This window comes from Cydia splendana, chromosome 5 (genome assembly GCF_910591565.1).
Source record: "Cydia splendana chromosome 5, ilCydSple1.2, whole genome shotgun sequence".
NCBI classification, from domain to species: Eukaryota; Metazoa; Arthropoda; class Insecta; order Lepidoptera; family Tortricidae; genus Cydia; species Cydia splendana.
Window position 1 is genome coordinate 23,070,491 of NC_085964.1, and position 26,703 is coordinate 23,097,193.

The following is a 26,703-nucleotide window of genomic DNA, read 5'->3' on the forward strand; positions in this document are numbered from 1 at the left end:
TTTCTGTAAATTCGACGACGTCAACTCTTATCAATTTTTTTATTAGCTATAGCAGAGTCACAAGTTTAACTAACCGTGAACATTATGTTTGTATTTTAGGGTTCTGTGATTCTATTTTCATAAGAACAAAAACATATTATTTGTAAATGCTTCAATACCTACACTGATTTAAATAAATAATAAAACATGTTCTCTTTCATAACTTTAATATCTATTAAAATTAAAAGAAAAAAATGATGCATATTAAAACTACCAAGCCTTAAAACTAATTTTCAATAAAATATAAAAATAAAACATAATTTCAACAGGCAACATTTCATATCAGAGAAGTTTTTGTGCAGTATCAATAATAGTGGCTATTCTGTGGGCCTGTAAATGGTGGGGGTACTTTTGGAGGAAGGCGGTGAGGTAGCGATGAAGCTCGCCCACCACGAGGGGCAGGTGCACCCGCGTCACGGGATCCGCGGGGTTTAGGTTTAGTAAGGCGTACTCCAAGTAACTGCAACAAGCGTGTCACAGTCAAAATCTGTCTCAAGAACTTCGTCTAAGGAGATGAGACCCACAAGAGAACCAATGTCGTTGACATATATCTAGCCCAAGGATGCGGGGTTTTGCTCAAAATATTAAATATCACTATTTAAATAAAATTTTGATATTATACTTTTGCCTGAAATTTCCAATTCACCATACTTCCAGTCCGTAAAGTGCAATTTTTTAGGGCAAATACTAAATTTACCTGCACTTGAGCGGCGTATCCAGCAGCAAGTCAGTGGCCAGCTGCTGCAGCAGGCTCAGCAGCACCGGCTGCGCCAGCGCCGGCCGCGCCGCCACCGCAACCGCTCGGCACGCCGACATCACCACCGCCAGGTCCGCCGCCAGCAGCGCGCGGGAGAACGCGCCGTTCACGTCGCCGGAGCGGATCAGCATGGATACTTCCGCTGTATACATCTAGAACAGAAAAGAAAGCAGTCATTCAGAGGGCGTATCGCGAACACCGAAGTTCGCAAATTGCGGGCATCTTTCTCTTTTGCTCCAGTTACGGTGTAATTAGACACCGTAACTGGAGCAAAAGAGAAAGATGCCCAGAGATGAGAGAGTGACAGAGAAGATAGGCCCTCAGAGCTGTTTTTATTCCAGGTCAGTGTCGTGTGGCCTTTGTTGGTTGTAAAAAGCGTAAGCACGCAAGTAACTTATTTAAGCGAGTTGTCTTGCCTTTAAAAACCTATACTTACATTCTTTTCCTGAACTATGTAGTTCCTTTAGAAAACCTCTACAGAAGTTTATTGTAGAATACAAAAGGAGTGTTCACGAAAGTAAATTCCTCTGAGACTGCGTGCATGTTTATTTATATTTCAGGGTGTGAGCCGTGTGAGGTGTGAGTAACCGCCCGTCTCGCGCCCGGTTTATGTGTATGAGCTACATATGCAGTGGTTAGAAAGCCGCATCATGTCAAACAGTTCCTAGCATCAGGCTTACCATGCGATCGACAGGAGACAGGCCAGCACTTTCGTTGACTTCAGGTAGCTCTGGGCTAGCTACCGGGAGCGGGTCCGGAGATTCAGCTCGGCCAGAGTCGCACTCCGACATTTGCGGCATAGCGTTGGAGACTTCCTCACGCCACTGTTTTAGCTCTCGCTCGATGACCCTGAGAAAAACAGAACCCACTTTAAGACCCCATGGTATATTTGAAAGTTGTGTCCACCTCATTTTATTATACACTATAGCGATCCGCCCCAGTTTCGCATGTGTAGTTCAACTAATTTACACAAAACCTTAACAAATTATACACCTAACTCTTCCTAAAGAATCACTCTATTGATAGGTGAAAACGTGGTGAAAACCGCATGAAAATCCGTTCAGTAGTTTTCGAGTTTATCGCGAAAATACATACACAGGCAGACGCGGCCGGGGACTTTGTTTTTTTTATAAGGTGTAGTGATTGTAGTGATTTTTGGTACCTAGAATTTCTGTAAAAGTAATTAAGTAACCCAACACAAAAGTAATGGAAACTATAAGCACCCTGTGGTGATTTTCATGACTGTTAATCAGGCAACAGGCGGTTTGCAGTAAGACTATATGCTTAACCTTTCATGTGTTTGCGGTGGCCAAGAAACATGAGTTCAAATCTCGATTGTGATGTATATAATATATAGAGCAGAAAAAAATATTTTCGAAAATAATACAAATACCCTAGATGACTAAAAACTCATCAGTCAGGATCTTCATTATACACTAACAGGAGGTTAAAGCTTACTTCTCCGTAGTACTAGTGACAGCATCCACCAGCCGACTACTGCCGTCGCACGCTTGCTTCAACAAGCTCTCGTGTCTTTGCAGTGCTGCTTGTAAGGACTGTGACGTCTGCCGCAAGGCTTCGGCGTTGCATGCGGTATTCTCTTCCACTGTGGAAACAATAAACAGTAATACAATTTATTTGCTTAAAATGTGGTACAAGAAGTAGATTGGAAAGATATCCGTACGATGGCATATTCTGCTGGTTAAGCATGCAAATGTTATCCTCGAGCTATACGTCAGAAACAGCGCCGGACAACTGTTTCGGATGTCAAACTGGCGGGCACGTTTTTATCTTAGACTCTATTACAATCAATAACTTTTGCTGACATGATAACACTTACGGTCAGCAAACGCAGTGGCGACCATCTTGGTGACATGTTTGAGCAGCTGGCGGTGCGCGCGCTCCATGACCGGTACGTACAGCGACGACACTTCAATGCTGAATAAATTCCTTATAAGCTCCTTAATAGACGCAGTCGTTGACGACACTATGCGCTGTTTCAAGTCCTGTAATACAAAATACAAAAATAAAACATTATTTCAATTTTCATAAAACACACCTCGCCTAATACGCAGTTCGTCCGTCGCGTCTATTTCACGATTCGTCAAAACGCATTTCGTTTATATCGCGATTCGTCATTTCGAATTTCGTCCATATCGTGATTTGTCATTAAGTACCTCGCTCTGTAGTAAGTCCGTCAGCGCAGTCCCAACGCGGCGCTCCAGGCTGGGCCGCGCTTCAATGGCGCTCAGGAGACTCCTGGCACCGCTCTCTCCATTCTTTTCCCTAAATATAATACAATATAGGTAATAACTTCTATATAATATAAAAGAAAAATAAAAATCATTTTCTTCTTGTTGTTTCGATCGTTACCAATCCTTTACCATTTTTTGGCATTCGGTGTCGAGACACTGGGGCCGTGGAGTCCAAGCGCACATTTTGTTCTTTTTAAAGAACTGTGCAAAAAGCTGGTCGATCGATACTACCGGTGACCAGAGAGCTGGTAGCTTTCTTTTGCAGCGGATTAGTATTGCCATTCAGGGAGGGAATACTGCCAGCATCTTAGGCACAATGCCGCGGGGGCCTTATTTAGATTTATTTTTATTTAGATTAGTTTAGTTCTTAATTTTATTATAATTTTATATATAGCTTCTGTAGTTGAATATTCATTATTTATATTATTTAAATTTACATTATTTAAATAAATAAATAAATAAATATTTGATAAAAAAATCACTTCACAAAACAGTAGCCATTTCGGTTCACTCTCTTTAGAGCCCTCTGCCCCGAGCTCACGCCTATTTTCTCATATGGCAAGCAAACTCACGTACCCGTCTTCGGCAAGCTTGTCCAGCAGCTCGGCCAGCACGGCGCCCAGCTCGTCGCCGGCGCTCCGGACGCGGACCTGCGCCGCCAGGTCGGCCAGCAGTCGGGTTTGCTCCGCGCAGATATCTGCCGAAGGTAGCTCATGTTAAATTTTTAAGACAATATATAATAATTGATGAATGATGTATTATGGTGTCACTGTAAATGTTGTATTGACTTGTAGCTGGTTTGTTAGTGCACACCGTTGTATGGGGACCTTGCACTTTGAGACTATGCGCTGAAACTTGGCACAATTGATTCTTAGCTGGTCTTGAGCAGATACAGACCGGGAGCCGTCGAGAGCCACCTCTCATTTAGTGGGGGGGAGGGGGGAAGTTCGACGCTGCCGCGCTTCACTTGCAGCAACATTTCTCTAAAAATATAGCTATTAGGGCATGTAATATATCATTTTCGGATAAAATGAGGATGAGTAATCTATTTTTAGAACAAAAACAATGCACTTTCTAACAAAAAAAAGAATAAAGGAGAAAAGACTAAAAAACATATTTTTGATTTTTATATAATCACCATTTTTTTTTAAAGTATATCAGGAATCTGAAAACAAAAAACACAGTCGTAAAGCTACACTTATTACGTTTAAGAAAATATATAGTTTATTATACAAATCTGTTGATAAATGGGAGATAAAAAATAATATTAAGCGTGGGTTAGAGTGATCTCAATGCAAAATATTATTAAGGTGGGAAAGTTACTTACAATTTGTTCTACAATCGTTTTTTTTTCAGTTTTTCGTAAATAACTCGTAAACGGTAGCCCACAGCAAAAATATATCTTTTACGTAAATATCTGTTTCAGATTTCTTATAAAATAAGTGCTACTAAGATTTTGCTCGACGCAGTCTTAATGCGCTCCAATTCATCCAAATTTACTCACCACTCAATTTGTCAACTTTCCTCTCCAAACTCGAGAAGCCATCATGAGACTGCACACCACTGTCATCACCAGTATAATTGTCGTCCCACTCACTATTTTTATACACATTTTCTACCAAAGAATCTAAAGATTTCGAGCGCTTCATTTTCTTCGACGGAGCGGCACCGGCCATTTTGTATTTGTACGTTTAAGTTTTGTATAAGTACCCTCTTTTTGTTGTTACAAAATTAGTTTGTTAAGCAGTTGGAATGGACTTTATCGCTTGTGCAGTAAAGTTGAAATTTCAATACATGGAAGGTACGTGATACTGTACCTAACAGAGGGCCTACCGCGAACATCGAAATTCGCAAATTGCGGGCATCTTTCTCTATCACTATAATTACGCCTTAATTGGAGTAAAGGAGAACGATGCCCGTAACTTGCGAGCTTCGATTTTCGCGGTTATTGTAGCCCAGTAGCCTATTGCAAAACTTTATTAAGTACTTACGTAGGTATGTATGCAAACATTTTTGCAAGCGGGAAGCGGAATGGTATTTTTTTGGGTGTAATTTAATCGATCTGTAGAATAAACAAAGTTACTAGAAGAGTGATCAGGAGGCAAGAGTGACAATCGCTTATAAAACGCAAATCTAAACTTAAATAATGTATGGTAATAGGCATGTTGACATGAATCGCGAATATATAACATGTTATGTTTTTACCATAGCAGGGAATATTAGAATGCTGAAAATCATATTTTGCAAGTGTAAATATGCGTAATAAATTAATTATAAATAATCAAAAGTATTTAAAATAATGCCCAGTATCACGTGACTGTAAACGCCAATCGGAGCGCGTGACGTCATGACATGAGAAACACCACAGACAAGTCGTCAAACCTGACCGTAATCCATACGACACCACCAAAGAGTTTGGATGTTCAAAAACTGTAAGTATGTATTTTTTATTTCGACAATAAACATTTATTACGTACAAAAAATATTATTACATAATATATAGTATATATTTATTTGTTATTAAATAAATAAAATGTTATATAATAAGATATTTCACCAAAATCTTTTTAATTATTTGGCTGAATGGAGTTTATCATTGCCACGTTGGCTGTCGGAAACAAAAAAAAATATATCTGCGCCCGCTATATTTGCATTCAGAATTTTAGTTGTATCATAATAATTCATCTTAAATTGTAAGCGTAAGTGTTTTTGTGTGAAATCAGTTATTGTGATTCATTTTTGAAATGATTTATCATCGCTGAACGTCATATGTATACATATAGTGCGCAATTAACAATATCATTCAAGTCAAAATTCGTAACTGCAACGTAAGTATCATGTAAATGTAACAAATATTTGTTTTATACTCTAGGGTCTTGATTGTTGTTCTTTTACACATAGGCACTGCATAAGACATGTAAAACTTGTTATTCATTATTTTAGCTTATATATTTACGTAATACTTATCTTTTAGAAAGAGAGATAAATGAAATACTACAGCTTTTGATCTACGCTAGGACTGACATTTTGGCAGCAGTTTGTTTATTTATGATGTCGTGACGTCACGTGACAGCTTGGAGCGTTTAGGCTCAAACTATAAACACTAAACTAATTAAGCTCTATTTAGTGTTTAAAATTAATGAATAAAAATTTTAAATATTTTTTTTGTAATAATTACGTGTCTATCTATAAAATGAATACAGTTCTAAAAAATTGTCACCATGCCTATTATCATGTTACTTTTAGGGTTTCGTAGTTACCTAGAAACCCTTATAGTTTCGCCAGGTCTGTCTGTCCGTCCGAGGCTTTGCTCCGTGATCGTTAGTGCTAGAAAGCTGCAATTTGGCATGGATACATAAATCATGCATTGCGACAGAACGGTTTTTATTTTAATAAAAAGTAAAAAAAAATTTTTTTTAGGGTACTTCCCATACAAAAAGTTTTTTTTTCAATTTTTTTTTGCTTTGTCCCGTTAGTGTGGGATATCGTTGGATAGGCCTTTCAAAACGAATAAGGGCCTCCTAAAACCATTTTTTGATATAGTTAATATTTTCGGAAATATGCGCTCCGAAAGAAAAAGAATATGTGTCCCCCCCCCCTCTAACTTTAGAACCACGGGACCAAAAAATATGAAAAAATAAAATTACTGCTTCAAACCCATTAGTCAGCCAGGGGAGGCTGACTATTGGATTTTGTACAAAAAAGTAGTTTCCAATAGTCAGCCGCCATAAAAATGTTACTTCCATACGGATTAATATAATAGGCCTGTTGCAAGTAACAAAGAATCACGGAAATAATGGTTTCAAAGAAACATATATGTTAATATGATTCTAAAAAATGGCCCAATCTCAGTATAAACTGAAGGATTATTAATATATTCAATAAAATAAAACTGCAAAATTCTCCAATCGGCCATTATTACTGAAACGCCAATCAGAAGCGTTCTAAACAGTGACGTCATCAATCCATAACATATTTCTTAGAGCAACATAGACAACCTCATTGACCGAAATCCATACGTTCTCACCAAAGAGTTCGAAGGAGCAAAAAAAATGTTATTTCGCCACTAAACATTTATTACGTCCAAAAAATATTATTACACGATATAAAGGAGATATCTATTTGTTATTATCTAAATAAAATGCTAAATAATACGATATTTCACCAACAAACTTTTTTAATTATTTGGCTGAATGGAATTATCATTGCCATGTTGGCTGTCGTAACTAGAAAAAATGAAAAATTAAAAAGTAAAACCGGCGCTCGGTGATTTTCACTCAAAATTTACATGTATCTAAATAATTCATCTTAAATTGCAACCGTGTGAGAGTTTTTGTGTAAAATTAATAATCAAACGAACTTACCTGTGAAGTTTGATTACAATTATACGAGTATCCAAATCCAAGACAACAATATAATTTACTGAGCAGCAGTACATGGAATCATGCCGTCCTTGTCACACATTTTAGAGATATAATATTTAAAAAACAAGTTCGCACTGTCCCTCTCACTCGCTACGCTATCATCCCCCGCCATCCCACTCCGACACCGCTCCTCAGATACCCGTCATTATTTCAGAGTGAATCTTTTTGTGTTATGCACGGAGACTATTTTATTTTTATTTTCGGGGTTGGGGGGCGGGACTTTGTTGTCTTGGATTTGGATACTCGTATAATCAGTGTTGCCAACTTGGCATAAATGATGCCAGATCTGGCATAATTTCACTCACTTTGGCACCGAAATTTTCCATTTAGCATCTGGCATATTTTTTAGCATAATTTAGTCTAAGCCAAGTTTGCACCAACTTGGCAGCAACAATATGCGCCATCGCCTTATGTGGTTCATATTTTCATACGAATTTGACTTTTGTGGGCGTTGTGTGGGACTTGTGTGGATGGACGTCGACGGACTATATATGTTTTTTTTTAAATGGCAAATAACTTCAGTTAAATTGACCTCTGATTTTTTCGTGGGTTGACATATTTGAGTTCGGTTTTGCAGATTTGATCAGACAATTTAATCAGGTTGGGCGAAAATTGTCCCATCTGGACTGGCCTTCACTGATCTTGTAGGTATTTACGTACATAAATTTACAGAGGGCCTACCACGAACGTCGATAATGAAAATTTCGAGCGACTACCTCATTTACTCCAATTAAGGCGTAATTAGATTGACAGAGATAGTGGAAACTTTCGATTTTCGATGTTCGCGGTTATATGCCTGAAACGGAGAAGCTTTGCTCGCATTTTGAGCTCATTTGGTCAATAATAAGGCTGGCCACAGACGCACGGAATTTTCCGTCCGGAATGACAGGTGCAAACGAGACATGTATAATTATGTGTATAGCGACGTCCCGTTCACACCTGACCGTCCGGAAACCGAATGAAAATTCAGTGCGTCTGCGGCCAGCCTATATTGCCAAACAACAGCAGACTCGTAACCGTCGTAACTATAGTCTGTCAAGCCATTTCCGTTAGTAAACATAAACGAAAAAATTTAAAAATAAAGTAGGTGCGAAGGATTATCATCCCATAGAAACATAGAAAATTTGAATTTCGCGCCTTTTTCTACTGACAAAGTACGGTGTTTTTAGTGAAGATTTTTAGACACCATATTATTGTAGGTGTCTATTTTCAAGTGACATTTTAGCATTTTTTTTAGCATATTTCAAAAATCTTTGGCATAATTTTGGCATAATCTAGACATTAGTCTAGCATTTTTTCAAAATCCGAGTTGGCAACACTGATCATAGTGCTGAGTGCATCGACTACGCTACGGCCGTGTTGTGGCTCGGCCCAGGCGGAGGCAAAGTGTGCCGGTTAATTTCGTAAAATAGGTTGGAACGCCAATTAAGCGTTTTTTTTTAAATAAAATAAGTCATTTATTAATTCTTATGCAATTATTTATATGAAAATAAGTTATTCATAAAGATTGTACGCTAACACAAACAATTTCTTAAAAGTAATCAATAGATGCCTTGAGAACCGGGAAGAACCGGGAATCCCGGTTCCGGCCATGCCCAGAACCGGGAAATGAAATTCTTGGTACCGGGACCGGTACTGCATGCCCTAGGCCGGCCGGTCGGCCACGTGCGCGCTCAAGGTCACACAGGTGCAAGCCACCTGCGCATTGCGGCGGCACGTGCATAGAGATGGGTAGGGGTGAGTAAATACTGAGTATTTACTCGGTATTTACTCAAAGCACCCGATAAATACCCGTATTTACTCATTTAGGTGGGTAAAAACGATTGCTTATAAAATGTTCAAAAAGTGAGATTTAAGAACAAAATTGTCTTTCATTCAAGAGTGCTAACGTGTATTAACAATATCTATAAAATAAAAAGCATATAGGAAGCTTAATTTAGGAAAAAAAGGTAATTATTAGTGAGAGGCAAATTGTGATAATTCATAGTTAACAATTTTGTTTTAAATAAGAAGGTATTTACTTTAAAAATAAGGTACTTAAATTCTATCGATGTTCGAGATAACTGCATGTCGCGCAAAAGTGCGTGTTTACACGGCACTTACGACCTTTTATTAAGGGTTTTTTAAAGAAAACTCGAAAATGGCTCAACCGATGATGTTCAAAATATTGTTTTTTGTACTCTATTATACGGTTAATCTCCCGATAAGTTTTCAGATTTTTTCTGAACTTTGGTTCTAAAGTTATAGAGAGATAAACATTATTTTGGTCTTTCGAAACGGTTTTTTTTCAAAAATATTCAATTTATCCAAAAATGTTCTTAGAAACATTCCAGTTATTTTTAAAGACCCATTTAATGATGTGCAACACGTTGGTGGTTTCTGAATTTTTTTTTTTGTGACAATTAGTTACATGTATGGAGTGCCCCTCTTAAAAATACATTCCTTACAATTTTGAGTACTTAAGCCAGTAGCGGCTTACAAAATACACCTATATTTCAAATTTATATGCCCCTTTCAGCACTCTAAATAGTTTATACTCACCAATTTGGGTATAAACGAGTAAATACGGGTATATTGAGTAAATACTGAGTATTTACTCGGTTTTTACCTGTGAGTATTTACTCACTACCCATCTCTAAATAAGAGTAATCTCATTGTTAATCAAGTAAATGTAATCATGATTTTATATTCTTAATAATATTCCTGGATTAAAATGCAGTCTGGGTGCCGTATAGATAGAAGTAAATAATAATAGTTTCTTGTCTAATTTATACCTAATTTTATTACTTTAATTTACTGCCGCATAGTCTTTGTATTGGTCGATACCCGTATTGCTTTTAATGTGATAACTAAATCATCAGGTACAACCGGACCGGATGGTGGATAGCGAAACACTTCAATGGCTCACTGTGCCTAATTTAATGTAAAAAATAAAATACCGGCCAAGTGCGAGTCGGACTCAATAAATACAATAAACAAAATAATCAAAATAAATAAATAATATTAATCATATAAATAACATTAATAAAATGAATATTATTAATAAAATAAATTACATTAATAAAATGAATATCATTGATAAAATAAATAACATTAATAAAATAAATTACATTAATAAAATAAATAACATTAATGAAATAAATGAATTATAGTAAATAAATAAACAAAAAAGTAAAAAAAAAAACAAAATTAAGAAAGTTAACAATTAATAAAACAACTATTTTTTTTAGTATTTTACTGACGGCACATCACTAAATACGGATGTTGCAAACGTATAAGCAACCGATAATAAAGGTTACCATAACCGAATAAAAACCTGTTAAAAACCGCTAACAAAAACCCTATCGCGATGGGGTTTTGAGATTAACTCGGTTAAAGGTTAAGGTTACCGTTTCAATAAGCTTACCATTACAATCAGGTAACAGTATGATAGGGTTACCGAATGATACGGTAACCGAATCGATTGGGTTACCGAATGGATAGGATTAAGCGTAAAGAGGGGTTTTCCGGTCCTTGCCTCTAAGTCAATTTAGGCTAGTAATTATGTGAAGCTATACTGTCTTTTATGTAACATACGAGCACAAAATGCTGTGTCTTACAGCTACATATTATTACTATTTTAATATTAATATAGGCTGCTAGCTTGAACATGTCATGCTCGCTTAAAAGTCTTTGCTTACGGTGGCGTCGTTGATCGGGTCGCCACTTTCCCGAATGAAGGTTGAGGGAGGCGATGGCTGAGATACGGGTCATACTCTTGAACTGGTGCTGTTTGTGGAGACTGGTCTGTTTAAGCTAACACGCGCTAGATACCTAGTAACTTTATTTTTGAGTTTAATTACAGTGAGACGCCTCATTCTGCTCTCGTATGTTTATTTTCTCTGATGAATGTGTTAATTTTACAGGATTTTGACTCTTGGAGACCCTATACATCTCTAAGGATAATTTGATAAACTATATAATCTTATAGTTCTGACACCTAGAGACATTTACACCTCTAAATATTATAGATTTTTTTTTGTTTTTGTATCTGTATTTTTTTATATCTTTATTCAATTAGGGTCTTAGGTTAGGGTTTTACAATGTGAGTATAAAAGTAAAATATAAAAACACTTACAAAACATAACAAAAATATATAAACACATTATAAAAAACCTAACCTAGGGTGCCGCCGGCAGCGGGGCAGGGTCCAAGCTGCCGGTGGTCAGGGCCGCAGAGTGAGGAATCGACGTACTATACGCGCCGTGTCCAAAATTACCGCCTTCTGCATCTGACCCTTGATCCAACCACCCAGCGAGAGTCTCTCTAGGTGTTGGTCGAGACTCTTCGCTATGAGACCGTTCGCTGACACGACTATAGGAACAATGATCGTCGAGTCAACATCCCACATAGCGGTTATCTCGTGGGCTAAGTCTAGGTACTTGCTGGACTTGTCCTTCTCGGCCTTCACGAGATTCTCATCATGGGGGATGGTGACGTCGACGAGCACGGTCCGGCGCTGCGATCGATCTATCAGCACGATGTCAGGCTTATTGGCTACAATAGCCCTGTCAGTGATGATAGATCGATCCCAATAGAGCGTGGCACGACCATTTTCGAGAACTGGCGCAGGTGAGTACTTGTAGTACGGCACTTCGCGGTCCACAAGGCCGTATAGGAGGGCAAGCTGCTGGTGAATAATTCTGGCTACGAGGTTATGTCTGTGCAAGTACTCGCCGTTAGCAAGATGAGAACAACCGGAGATAATATGCCTGAGTGACTCTCCGGGACGGCGGCATGCCCGACAAATGTCGACCGTACCGTCCTTCAGGATATATTTCCGATAGTTGTTCGTCATCATCACTTCGTCCGCAATTGCACAGGCAAAACCCTCGGTTTCTCCGAAGAGGTCCCCGAATCGTAACCAGTTCACCGACGCGAGCAGGTCCACATCGGGTCCCGTGAGGGCCTTGTAGAACCGCCCGTGTAGCACCTTACTCTCCCATGCCGCCTTGCGATCCGCAGTACTTAGTACCACAGGTTTGCGCCAGTTCTCGTTTGCCAAGGAGAGCGGCGTGAGGTTCCTGTCTACTGCCACCACATCACGATGCATCCCACACTCGTTGTTAAGGAAATATTTCCTGAGATTGTACACCTCGCGGTTGTGGAGATCCTTGGCGTTTAGGAAGCCTCGGCCTCCACACTTCCGTGGGATGTACAATCTCATAACTGACGAGCGTGGGTGTAGCATGCGATGTGTGGTGAGCAGTGACCGGACCCTCCGATCCAGAGCGTCCAGCTCGGTCTGAGTCCACCTTAGTATGCCAAAGGAGTATGTGAGTAGGGGCATTACCCAGGCGTTGAAGGCGCGCACTTTGTTGCCTCCTGACAAAAGACTGTTAAGGACTTTTGTGAGCCGACTGAAAAAGCGCTCCTTCACCGACCGTCTAATACCTTCTTCCTCAATACCCAACGACTGTGACATGCCAAGGTATTTATAGGTTTCTGATTCAGAGATGGATCTGAAAGACATTGTCTCAGAAAGTTGTAAATTTGTTGAATTTACAACTTTCCCCCGCTGTACATGCATAACCGCACATTTATCGACACCAAACTCCATGTTGATGGCATTACTGAAGACTTCGGTAGTTTTCAGTAGCTCCACCAAGTCTTGGCTATTTGGTGCAAATAATTTGAGATCATCCATGTACAGAAGGTGAGAAATGACTTCACCCCCTCTCCGAAGCCGGCAACCTAGTTCTAAATCCTTCAGCAAGGTACTGAGAGGATTCAGAGCTAGGCACAACCACAGAGGACTCAGACTATCACCCTGAAATATTCCTCGCTCAATCCTTATAAAATCCTGCGGGCCAGGGCTCTCATCCCCGCCTCCTGGTTGACGAAGGACTGTGGTCCATCGCCTCATACACGCGCTTAGAAAGGCTCTTAAAGCTGTATCAACTTTATACAGCTCTAAGACCCTCTCCAGCCATGAGTGAGGCACCGAATCATAGGCCTTCTTGTAGTCAATCCAGGCTGCTGAGAGGGCCCCCCTGTTCCGCCGGATTTGTTGGCAGATGGTCATGTCTATGAGGAGGAGCTCTTTAGTACCACGGGACCCAACTAGTGATGTGCAGAGAGTAAAATACCATTACCGGTATTTTACCATTTGGGAATATTACCAGTAAATTACCATTCTTCCCGGTAATATTCCCAAAAGCGGGTAATATACTCGTACTTGAACGCTTACGTTATAAATGAATTAATTTAATTTAAAACATGTAGAAACGGGCTTAATTATGTCACTAAATAAATAAAGTAAATAAAATAAAATAAATAAAATAAATAAAATAGATAAAATAAATAAAATAAATAAAATAGATAAAATAAATAAAATAAATAAAATAAATAAAATAAATAAAATAAATAAAATAAATAAAATAAATAAAATAAATAAAATAAATAAAATAAATAAAATAAATAAAATAAATAAAATAAATAAAATAAATAAAATAAATAAAATAAATAAAATAAATAAAATAAATAAAATAAATAAAATAAATAAAATAAATAAAATAAATAAAATAAATAAAATAAATAAAATAAATAAAATAAATAAAATAAATAAAATAAATAAAATAAATAAAATAAATAAAATAAATAAAATAAATAAAATAAATAAAATAAATAAAATAAATAAAATAAATAAAATAAATAAAATAAATAAAATAAATAAAATAAATAAAATAAATAAAATAAATAAAATAAATAAAATAAATAAAATAAATAAAATAAATAAAATAAATAAAATAAATAAAATAAATAAAATAAATAAAATAAATAAAATAAATAAAATAAATAAAATAAATAAAATAAATAAAATAAATAAAATAAATAAAATAAATAAAATAAATAAAATAAATAAAATAAATAAAATAAATAAAATAAATAAAATAAATAAAATAAATAAAATAAATAAAATAAATAAAATAAATAAAATAAATAAAATAAATAAAATAAATAAAATAAATAAAATAAATAAAATAAATAAAATAAATAAAATAAATAAAATAAATAAAATAAATAAAATAAATAAAATAAATAAAATAAATAAAATAAATAAAATAAATAAAATAAATAAAATAAAATATATAAAATAAAAATTAAAAAAGAAACAAATATACACGCTCAAAATAAGAATATAATTATATCAATTAAGCTATAAAAAATTAATGAATAAATAACGTATAAAAACAATGTCATTGAACTACACCTTACCTACTCATAAAAATGTGATGCCAGCATCCTTGGTACAATGCCTCAAGGGCCTATTTTAGATTTAAGCTAGTTATTAATTTAGTTTAGTAGTACCACTGTATATATATTGAAAATGTGATGATTATTATTAAATCAATGTGATTTTTACATTTTCCTTTTAGTTTTACTAAAATTCTAGTATTATTCATTGAGTGGTTTTGACTGGAACTGGTTTTGACTATGCCCACTTGCCCAGACAGGGGGAATACTTCCTAGTAATATTGGTAAAATACCGAGTAACATTGGGAAAATTACCAGTCGTTTTGGGAATTTACTAGAAAAGTAAACCTATGTTGATTTTTTGCACTTCGTATGATGCATTTGTTGACAAGTAATGATTTAATGTAAAACAACTTTTGTTGACATTTACTTAATTTGAATATTACCGTAAATTACTGATTCTGGGTAATATTACCGGTAACATTACTGGGTATTTTACCACCTTGGGTATTTTACCGGTAACGGCACATCACTAGACCCAACCCTACATCCATTTTGAGCAGAGGCCAAAATATTGTTTGCGACAATGTGCGCGTTGATTTTTGCTCTCAAAATGGATGTAAGGAGCTTGTAGAGTGTAGGCAAGCATGTGATGGGTCTGTAGTTCTTCGCTTCCGTGGTACTACCGGACTTATAGAGCAGGAAGGTGACACCAGTTGTTAAGGAAGGTGGGGGAGAACCAAGCTCGAGGGCTTGTTGAAATTGTGCTGCCAAGCAGGAGTGTGAGCATCGGAATTACATTTACACCTCTAAATATTATAGATTTTTTTTTGTTTTTGTATCTGTATTTTTTTATATTATTATTATAGATTTTTTTTATGTAATTCGACATTAAGAGACCATATAGGTACACTAACATCTCTAAGTAATTGTAATACGTTAGTTTGAATTGATAGTTGCAGTTAGTTGTATTTTATAAAATTGTTGATGTATTGTTATTATTTTTGCTAGTATGTAAATTCAATGTTGACGTGTAAAAGTGCCCTTGTGGTCTATTTGCTGAATAAATGTTGAAGTTTGAAGTTTGAAATAAAGTATTTTATTAAGTACTAATAATAATTTATGTTTTTGTTGTTAGTTTTAGTTTTATATTCCTGTTTGTCTTTTAATAATTATTATTAATAAATTTATGTTTCATTTTTAATTCAAAACACCCAATATATATTTGACGTCCGTCTAACTAAGCTAACTCTTCATATACTTGGCAAGCGACAGAGTGGGGAAGCGCCACAAATGCCACAACTACCACGTCGGTGTAGATTTACAACACCTATTCACGTAAAGGGTAATAAAAAAATCTTAATTACTTAAGTATAAAAATTTAATCACATCGTACATAACATAACATACCAAGACATGTTTCACATGAGAACGATCATTATAAATGGCTAACAGCAAAATCTAAATGTAGTAACAAGAAAAACTTTAAAATAACATTTTACTTAACTGGATCGATTAATCTTCATAAGTAATCCTTCTGCTCCTTCTCTTACAATTTCTTAATTATAACAATTTAATGTCATTTATGTAGGTACACGATACGTAATCAACAACATTGACAAACTATACTATTCAAAATTTCCGCCTGTTTTAAGTTGGCGTAAGTAAGTGTCTAGTACTAATCTACCAAGAAACACTAAACAAAGAATAATTAATTTTAAAAACAATTTTTGGCGGCCCTGTCCCTATTGACCCTTTAGAGTCCCTATTACTTATGCGCCTCTATTAACTACCACCTCCACCCCCGCCCCGCCCACGTCCCGCTCCACCCCTCAGTCATCCTATTCACCCCCGTTGCGTAGCGTCCCTATACACCTCGTGCTTTTTCAGAATTTTCATGGATGTCTAATTTTCACACTTTTTTTCTAACAAAACAAAGATTATTTAAGTATACTTAAAATGTAATTAATAGGTTCTCAATTAAATGCCAAACCAATTTTTCACTATCAGAAGTGTCACAAACAAGTAAAAACTTTTAAAGGAAGTTTTGGAACTCATATCAACCATTCGTTGACAGACTGAATTTTAAACCGTTAGTTTGACAATATATCACAACTTTCATGCTTTTCCTAGTCTTTCTATTAACAAGAGTATATAATCTACTGTTATTTTCAATCGCACGATACCTACAATTTGTAATACATATTTTCTTTTAAATTATCAGATGTCATTCCCGGTTCTTGTCGCTATTCACTCCGCCGTTCTATTCACCCCATTTGACGGTACTTACTAACTCTTTAACGAACGGGTGTTCGAAATCACGCAAAATTTAACCCCGTCACTTTAAAATAAATTTTAAAATCTTTGTTTGAAATATATTTATACCCTTTGCCTTATAAAGGCGTCAGCTAGTTTTTAAACCATGAGTTCTAGTCGTTAACGTGGATGCAACATGCAACTGAAATAAATAAAAGGTCGCGTCGCGTTCCCATACTACATAAGTACGGGAGCGCCTATATGTGGTGACCGCAATTTCTCATACTTTCAAATTATCTTTGGTCATACTTACTCAATCTACATTCTACACATTACAATCATAACAACCCCGCACACCATCTAAGTATCCCAATCCCAGAGCGTTCTCGAACTTTTCAATTTCTATTTCGTACTCGTTAACTGTTTTCTCAAACACAACTATTAATGTTTCGTATTTTGTCTTCATCTCTATCTCTTCGTATTCTCCAGAATGCTGAGACTTTAGGTCTTCCTGTTTAAAAAAAACAGCATTAATAGGAGTAGTCTTATTGGCTAGGCAATTATGTCAGGAAAAGGCAAGTAGTTATCACTGGTAAAAGGTGGGATTTTTTTTCCCAGTAGTTACCACCAAAATATTGTTAGAATTCAACACTAATACAAACAGTATAAATAGTAGGATTTGTAGGTATAGTATAAATGTAGCGTGCTTTAATAAATAATTATGTGTCAGTTAGTGATTCAGTAAACTGCTTTAAAAGTGATCAAAAATATTAAAACCGTTTAAGTGTAAAACCTACAATAGAAGTTTTACCGGTATAAGTGTAAAACCTACAATAGAAGAGTCTCATTCTAGTTAAGTAGAAATTAACTTATTATCCGGATTAAATTTATCGTATTAACTGTAAATTGAATTACATTATTTGAGCATTTCTCAAAAAGTTTGTACATTTTGATCACATCTTAGATTTCTATAAAAATTGGTATGCTGGTAAAGTACATGAAGCTGAACAACTTCCACCATATTTCCACTAGATTTCCTTACACATTTGGTAACAAAAAAGGAATGTTTCATACAAACTTTCTGGGACATTTTGGGAAATATGGTGGAAGTTGTTCAGCTTCATTACACTGAATGCATCGATACCATATTCACCCATATCCGAGACGACATCGACAAATCGATTTCTAAACACTTTTCTTTTGCTACCGCTTTACTATAATGTCATGTCATCTTATGTTTTGTTAATGTTTGCAGTACCTACATTGCTGCTCAGTAAATTAAAATAGTTATTTACGATACAAGTGCGGAAAAGAGGTGCAATGGTGTCATGGAGCACCTGGTTTTGTACCCTTGTATACCCTTCAACGGCCAAGTCACACAACATTAACTATAATAATAAAGAAATCGCAGTAAGGAACCTTAGACTTGGCACGACTTTGTCTAGATTTCATTACTTTTTAGAGATAAACAAGCAGCTCCATCGAGACTTGGCTAGTTTTTTACAGAATGTTTTTGGTGGGATTGATACTTACATGATATATGTCGGCGAGATTGGTGCGGCTGAGGTCGAGCCGCAAGCGCCGCCCCGCCCCCTGCGCCCGCGCCGCCGCCGCGCGCGCCGGCAACGCACGAGTCAAGTGCGTCGCGCTCCCGATCCTCAACGACTGTAGTAAGTGTAGTAAGTATGCGTATAATCAAAGTCAGAGGCTCTACCGCAAAAATCGAAATTTCATTATCTTTCGCTCGAATATGCAAGAGCGATAAATTTCGTTTTTTGCGGGAAAGCCTCGGAAACTAGTAAATATTGAAGAGACGAATAACCTCCATTCCATACGATACCGCGCCGCGTTCCTCGAGTGCCTTATTATTATTAGGTACTTATTTTTCCGTTTTAGCTCTATATCTGTCATCTACAATACATTGACGACTCTCGCAACGTTGTATGTTCTGTCAGTCTTCTTTATTTACTACTCTAGTATATAATTTGACAAACAAAATACCGACCTCACAAATCAGTTTCAAATGCCGTCATTTCATATAAGCTCAACAAGTACCTACCTCAAGCTCGGGGCATTCACGCACGAGCTCCACCACATCGTCGTCTCGCGCGCCATAGAACCATTCCAGCCTGAGCGACGTGAGTCGCGCTCCGTGCCGACATATCAGCTCAACGAGACAGGCGTTCCCTGCAAATTTATTATACGTCGTTAGTTGACTGAGCGAGAGTGAAACGTCAGTTTGGGATTGGACATAAAATGCTTTCATATACATAGCTGGGCATTAACTCGTTAATCCGTTAATCGTTAATTAACGAAGTTAAGTTTTCGAGTAACGGATTAACTTTTAAGTTAACTTTAAAAACCTGTAACGGACTTGTTAACTTCCGTTAACTTTTCTTAAGTCCGTTAATCGTTAATACCTAAGTACCTACTCACACCAAGGCCGCGCGCTGCCTCAAATATAACACTAGTATACCATCGAGTGCTGCTGTGGAACGCCTGTTTTCGGCGGGAAAAGATATTTTTCTCCAAAACGGGCGTCGCACATAGGGGTAAATTCACGATCTACGGGGCCAAAATTATTTTTGCGGGTTTTTGTATTTTTTAACGTTTTACGAAGTTGAAACAACTGTTTCATGATAAAAATTTTCAATTTATAGGGTAAATTTTTTAAAATTCTACTGATATGTAAAATTTCGACATCTGCACAAAAGAGGAAAAAATTAAAAATATAGTAAAATGTGTATAATAATTTATTACTGAAATAAAATCAGTTGCCATATTAAGCTACATAACAGTCTCTGCTATGATGTTTTCTTCTTCGCTTCCGGAAGAGCACTCTGGGTTCGGATCGGCAGGCAATAGCAATTCTATCGTCTCTGTCAGGAAAGTACTGTGCTTTCTTTTTTTTACTTTTCTCCTGCAGCTCAGTAAGGGGTCGGAACTCAAAAGTAAGCGATTCAAAATATCCGTGTTGCAGCTTTCTTTCGTAAACTTCCTTGCGAAATCAAGTCGATAAGATCGGAAATGCTTGTTACGCGCTTCTGCAGCTTCTTCAGTGAGCTGTCCAATGGGTAGTAACGCATTTTTTTATAATAACAGCACCATGGACTAGTATCTTATGCATCGTGGGCGTCATGGGATGCCATCCGTATAATTTGACATATAGTTCTCCTGTTTCCTTTGCGTAACTGTCGTATTTTTCAGAGTCAATTTTGTGGCAGCTTGATATCGTCTCTAAAATTACTTTTAATCTATATATCAGCTCGTAACTGATTCCAGTTATATCTGATGCTAATTTTGGATCATCAAAAACCTTCTGCTGGTGTTTCCATCATTCGTGTTGCCGAAATTTGCCTTTGGCATATCTACAAACAACGGACTTTCAGCAACGGGAATCGCGAAAGAGCCTTCTAGCCAAGAATTATTGTTTTTTATGAATCTGTCTTCTTTATACTGAGCTTTACTCCATCTAGTCTTAAATTCTGACTTGAAATAAGCAAAATTGCTTTTAAATAATTCTATTTGCTCATTAGTGCAGCCTTCACTAGAAAAAAGTTGATCTCTTAAGGAACACAGTTTTTCTTCCAATGTAGGTAAATTTTTACTTTTGAAGAGATAAAATATGTGTTTTCTAGTCACGATCTTCATTTCTGACGTATTTGATACATCTAAAACAAATAAACATGTCGATTAAACTCAATACAAAAAAAAGTTTATTTTTGAGTAAAATGGCGGATTATTTTTAAAGTATAAAAATGATGATTTGGCGGAAGCATGCGGAAAGTATTTTTTTAAATTATAATAACCAAAGCAATAGACTATAACATGTCGTTAACAATTCTGCTCGATCTCACCCTATTGTATTACTTATTAACGAGTGAAGTTTTTTTTTTGCGAAAAATGACGCTCAAAAACAGTCTCTCTTTCAGAGCATTAACCTAGCCTCAAAAACAAATAAATAAAGCATATTTTTATTTTTGCTTATAAATTACTAACCTGCTGTTTCAGAATCCATGATTTTTTTCACTCTTGATATCTTAAAAACAATAAACCACACCGTCAAAGTTTTGCTTTTCTAAGAGCGCCGAGAACAAGTAACATACACGAAGTGACACGATCAAATTCCGACTGACGTGAAACGAATTAGAAAGTGCATACGAGGGTGGGAGGGGTTGTTATCTAGCCTCTAAAGGGTCCTCTACCGCAGGTAGCTGTTATCGCAGAGGTATTTATTGTTTTGATAAATCGACTTTTGGCCGCGTAGATCGTGAATTTACCCCTTAGTGCGTCGCTATCAGACGACAATTTTAATATGCTCATGTTCATGAAGGGGCACATGCACCTTATGTCAGATGCTAGCGAATGATATTTTTATTGGCTATGCTATTATTAATTAGTAATGATTACCATGTTAATTAGTAGATTAGTCTTTAATAAAAATCAAAATTTATGATTATTTCTCCTAGTTTTATTTCTTATTGCGTATATTTACGATTTCGAGTTAACGATTAACTTTAACTTCCGTTAAAACTTTTGAAGAGTAACGTTTTAACGTTTAACGAAGTTAACTTTTTATTTAACGGATTAACGATTAACGAAGTTAACTTTTTGATTAACGGTGCCCAGCTCTGTTCATATATCTATCCGGTTGTTTTCCTTTATAGCTGGGGAGCCGACGATGCTAAATGTGTAGTTATACTCGACCGTCGTACAGACCTATTGGAATCGAAATATTAGATGAAAAGAAGAAAAAAAAGTTATATAAAGTTTTTTTTTCCAGCGAGCAGGAAAGCGTCTACAATTTTTTTTAAATTTCGGGAGGTTGGTGGAGGGTTAAAAAATCGTTAAGCAGTTTGTGGATTTGGTCGTTTTTGTCCAAGTTAATGCTATATTTTTTCTATAACTTATTACTTAATATAACACTTATTTGTAAGCATTTTCTTAATCTGACGAACACAACTTTGTCGCCTAATTTTTACATTGTAACCGTCAGATTAAGGAAATGCGTACAAATAGTTATCAGATTTAGTAATAGCACAATTATAGCGTTAATTTGGACTAATTTGACCAAATCCATAATCTGTTTAACAATTTGGCTACCAACCAATGGCTCAACATAGACGACTAAAAGGGGTAAAGGTAGACTACACGGGGTAGCAAGATATCACTCATATCTTAATCTGACGCGCTCGAGTAACTACAAAAATCCCCTCTTGGGCTCCCGTACTACCCATTGACCGCCACAGTCGGCTGTGGCCATAGAAAAAGAAGTAACGAAGAAAAGTAACTCAGTACATTGCTACACGGCTTACGTAAATCGCGTTATCTTCGCCGGTACCTCGAATGTCTTCGCGTTATTTTTAGATGGCGTTGTTATCAATAAATAATAGTGACATCTAGTGAGGTAGCAATGAATTACACCGTCAAGTAACCATATCTAAGAATTGATTTAATATTTTGACGCCTGCGCCACTTCAGTTTTGGTCGAGAGGTTTGAGTATTTGACTTGCAATTCTGAGTACTCGGGTTCGAGACCCAGCTCCGGTGGCACTTTTTTTATTTTATTTTACATTATCCGAAAAATTTTCATCAAAAATATTTTTTTTTAATGTAATATACAATTCATGAAGTAAACATTGTTACATCCATAAATGTATCTGAAGAAACCCCTACATATTAAAAATTATAAAAAAATCAAAAACATCCTATATGTAAAAAACATAATTAGTAAAAATATCTTTGTATTTAACGCCATGTATTTATTATGTGAGAGTGTTTGTTCTACAGTGTAATGTATATTGCATTTTGTATCTCAATGAGATACAAAAGACATACCTACAATACTCGAAAGTATGTTTTCCCGAAATGAAAGCAATAATAATCTTATGTTAATTTGTGCTCATATATCATATCAAAACAAGAAGTCCTTGGACTTAGAATATACTTACCGATAGGTATGTAATATGTTTCTCTCAAATAGTTAATATTAGTTGTTCCTGATTTATAGATTTTTCTTAGTGATGCAACGAATAATACTTATTATAAATAGAATCTAGATATTTACCTATCATTGAGATACAAACTTAAAATTGCAGTTGTCCCCTGGACACCAACCTCATTTTCCTTCACTTTAGTTTCGAAAAAAACTCCCTTACTTTAGTTGGGTTTTGTATGAAATATTTGACACAACCTAACTTATGTTTTGAAAGCGTTGACTTAAAATTTTTAACTCCCCTCTTGGTGCTAACGTCAGAAACTAGAATACCTACTCGTAACGCTATGGCTTTTCATGTAAAACTTTATTTAGGCTTATTCTGTTTATTTCATATTTTTACAGCCTACGCCAACACACTTACAAGAAATTAAAATTTTAAATTACAAATAATACTTTTTAAACTACAAACACAACCCCCTTGTCAGTAAATAAACGCCTACATTTTTAAAATTTGCTGCCTTTTTCTATTGACAATGTTGGTGTACCAGAGTATAAATATGTAGCTTTCCAACAGAGAAGGGTCCTTATGGTTCATGTACAATAAGGACCTTTTTATCAGAATTTCAGTTGGAATTTCAGATGGAAAGGACCTTATTGTACTTGAACCATAAGGACCCTTCTGTGATGGAAAGCCACATATTACAAATTATAGTTAAAGCAAATAGGATCCTGTTGTCAACTATCATTGAACACAGAACACAGTTGTGGCAATTCAGCAAATATAATGAAGGTGGGTAGACAAAAATAAAGCATGGATTGAAATAAGGATAAAATTTATTAATGGGTATTAATAACTAATTAAAAATTCTTCATTGCATCGAACTGCATCCATTGAAGCAGGAATTGACAGTTTCATGTTTCTCCTCTTATTCCATATAAATAATACTTTGTCACTTCATTTTTTCAGATATAATACATTGTTGTTGTTGATTGTTCAATGGCAACCCGGAGGTGTGTAGGGCCTCCACAACATCCTTCCACGCTTTTCTGTCTTGAGCATCCATCTTGGCCTCGTTCCGGCTCAGTCAGATATAATACATTGACCAGTAGTAACTCTATCCATTGGTTAGCAGGCGTATGATGTTTAACGACATGTTTCCCCTTCTAAATTTAAAACATATTTCCGATCGTTCGCTTTTCGGGTGATAGGAGCTAGAATGGGAGCACCTGAAATCAAAAAAATAATTTGTTGCATACAAAAACATCTTAAAGATTCAATTCTGACCAGGGACCGAATACCAGTATATTTTTCATACAAATTAACAGGTATTCAATTTCAGTATCACGGTTGTTTATGTATATTTTTGATTCCTGATGCTATTCACTATATTTTTGCATTTAATTTAGCTATCTTATCAATCACTATCCTTACCTAAATACTATTCTAAACTATAAAAAAAATACTGTGAATGCTATGTGATATTTTATTATTAGTTATACCGGATACCGGTAACGGTCCCTGATTTTTACTACATTTTTGCAGGGAAAGCAAGCATTCATCATAAAAATCATTATTTTTTCAAAATAAAGTCCATAACTTGAGTGTTTATAACTACATCTGTATTTTCTAAAATTGTTACTTTTCAAAAAAATTAAAACAACCTTACATTAAGACCTTTCTGTTGGTAAAACTAGATTATATTAACAACTTACATAGATTCAGTAAAATGTTACTGAGGATTATCTTACATGGTTTGAAATTAAGAACTGGAAAACTTATAGTTACAGAATAATTATACTTTTATTACCAATAACTGAGCAACCAATAGATTACATAACCAATAAATTCCGTTCACTAAAGTAAAACCAGCCATGAGTGATTTGCTTCATTATTTTCGACAGTAAATAATTGGTAAATAATGTCAAAGCACCACTCAAGTTTACATACCTAACCGTGTTCACGGTCGTTAGTTCGGGATTGACAAGAGGTTAAAATAAAAAGTTATATGTATAGAGCGTTGAATATGTTAAAATGTTTCAGTAGTTAACATTAAATAACCTTTAATAAACTTACCTGATGCATATTATTAATCCATTTGAAGGCAATATTCATCATTGATTGGCAAACCGTTGACACCCTCTCCTCAGGTTTGTTTGACCTGCTTTAGTTTAATTCTGATGGTACTTCAGGAATCCACAGGAATTCAGTACCTATTGTGAACTACATTTCGAATAATATCAAATACCGAACCGAACTAAATTTAACACATGAAATTAAAAAAGTTCATAATGATGTTATAAACAGACGCTACGCAGTAGGCGGCCGTCGACGCCATGGTCCTGTCCTGAGGGCCTACCGCGACCCACGTACGACATGTTGCCTCCCTGTCACACTTAAGTACGAATTTACAGCGACAGAGAGGCAACACGTCGAACGTGGTTCGCGGTAGGCCCTCTGACAGTTTATATTTAGTGTTGCCATTGATTTTTTTAGTCTCCCTAAATATATCTGTCATGTCATTATTGTTTCTGCTTCTTAATTGCACATGTTAATGGATCAAATAAAAAAATAATGTCCAAAAATACTTTTAAATATAAATCTACTATAATGTTTGAGTTTTAAAATACATGCCTAAAATTTCCAGTCGTTTTTTAAGAAGCAGCATTATAACAACACCCCGAAGTAGGGTACTGTTTTAATAGAATTACAACCCGTACTTGGTACAGTTTCTATTTACGCAGTTGGCTCCCTAGTGAACATAATTTGTAATTTAAATACATGCGTCCATTCTAGCAACAGCCTAAAAAATAAGCATATTTTTTGTAGAAGATTTTATTATAAATACATTAATACGTTGTTATTATTTATATTAGCTAAGATATACTTAATTTATTTTACCGTGGTCATAATAAGAATTTGAAACGAAACGTTATGCGAACACAATCTTGATAATAAATTTGTGTGTATCTGAACCACGCGGCGTTGCCAAATCGCAATGACCGCCAAACCACTGACATCGTTGACAGACTATCGTTGCATTGTATTGTGTACTCATTATTCGAGTTAGTGTAGTGTCAGTTTTGCCATTTCAATGAAACAAAAAATAAATAAAAATATTCCTTTAGTCTAGTTCATGTTCTAGTCTAGTTTTGTATAATTAATGAGTAGAGCTAAATAATTTGTTCAAAATACTGTAATGGTTGATTTAAATAACTAAAATTCATCAATTATGCAGAGTCTATGCGAAAGCCCTACGACTCTTCTCCTTGCACACAGGCTCTAGTACCTAATGAAATGTTCAAATAGACTTTCCAGATTTGAAATTTGTAATGTAGGCAACATAAGCTGAGAAATTTAAACAATCCCATCCACATAAAATTAATTGTCGCCGTTGTGATTTTCAAGCGTGGATAAACGGTGTCAAGTCATTTATTGTATGTTGTATGTGTTTTGGAAACTGTAAAAAAGAAGTTTGAAGTATAAAAATGTAGTTTTTTTAGCAATATTTATTTTTAATCGGAATCCGTTCTTGTATATAAATTTTAGGTTTCTCTTTTTTTTCGTCAATATGGCAACTTTGTTTAGCATACACTGGCACGCGCCATCTACCGGAATACGACGTTCGTTATTTAGTCATTTAACTTACAAAAAAAAGGTTCCATCAATTCAAGCCGATTCAAGTAGCCGACTCGTAAAAATTGCCTTAAATGATTTTCCAATTTTAGGTGTTATAAAGTGATAATTTTGTACGATTGAGTTTCATATTTATAAATATTACGAATTGGGTTATTTAAGTG

The 26,703-nt window shown here is 35.6% G+C and overlaps 2 protein-coding genes across 2 annotated transcripts in view; both read right to left on the reverse strand.

The window, feature by feature from the left end:
• Positions 1-189: 189 nt before the first annotated feature.
• LOC134790954 (enhancer of mRNA-decapping protein 4-like) lies at positions 190-4,767 on the reverse strand. The gene is made up of 8 exons (XM_063761978.1): positions 4,556-4,767; positions 3,628-3,748; positions 2,974-3,082; positions 2,637-2,802; positions 2,255-2,402; positions 1,477-1,645; positions 737-948; positions 190-499 (listed from the first exon to the last, which is right to left on the reverse strand). The coding sequence occupies exons 1-8, from the start codon at positions 4,725-4,727 to the stop codon at positions 322-324; spliced, it is 1,275 nt and encodes a 424-aa protein (XP_063618048.1). The 5' UTR covers positions 4,728-4,767; the 3' UTR covers positions 190-321.
• Positions 4,768-16,554: 11,787 nt separating this feature from the next.
• The window catches only part of LOC134790949 (uncharacterized), a 51,515-nt gene continuing 41,366 nt past the window's right edge, over positions 16,555-26,703 (reverse strand). The window contains exons 6-8 of the mRNA XM_063761973.1: positions 19,027-19,154; positions 18,501-18,632; positions 16,555-17,478 (exon numbers count right to left, since the gene is read on the reverse strand). Of these exons, the coding sequence (XP_063618043.1) occupies positions 17,293-17,478; positions 18,501-18,632; positions 19,027-19,154 (446 nt within the window). The 3' untranslated portion in view covers positions 16,555-17,292. The remainder of the gene's footprint in view (positions 17,479-18,500; positions 18,633-19,026; positions 19,155-26,703) is intronic.

Bases quoted from the DNA above. Each gene is read 5' to 3' on its own strand.
- LOC134790954 (XM_063761978.1), bottom strand. From the start codon at position 4,727: ATGGCCGGTGCCGCTCCGTCGAAGAAAATGAAGCGCTCGAAATCTTTA. The intron at 949-1,476 runs GTAAGCCTGATG...TTTCTGTTCTAG, and splicing joins TGTCTCCTGTCGATCGCATG to ATGTATACAGCGGAAGTATC. The intron at 500-736 runs GTAAATTTAGTA...CGCTTGTTGCAG, and splicing joins GATACGCCGCTCAAGTGCAG to TTACTTGGAGTACGCCTTAC.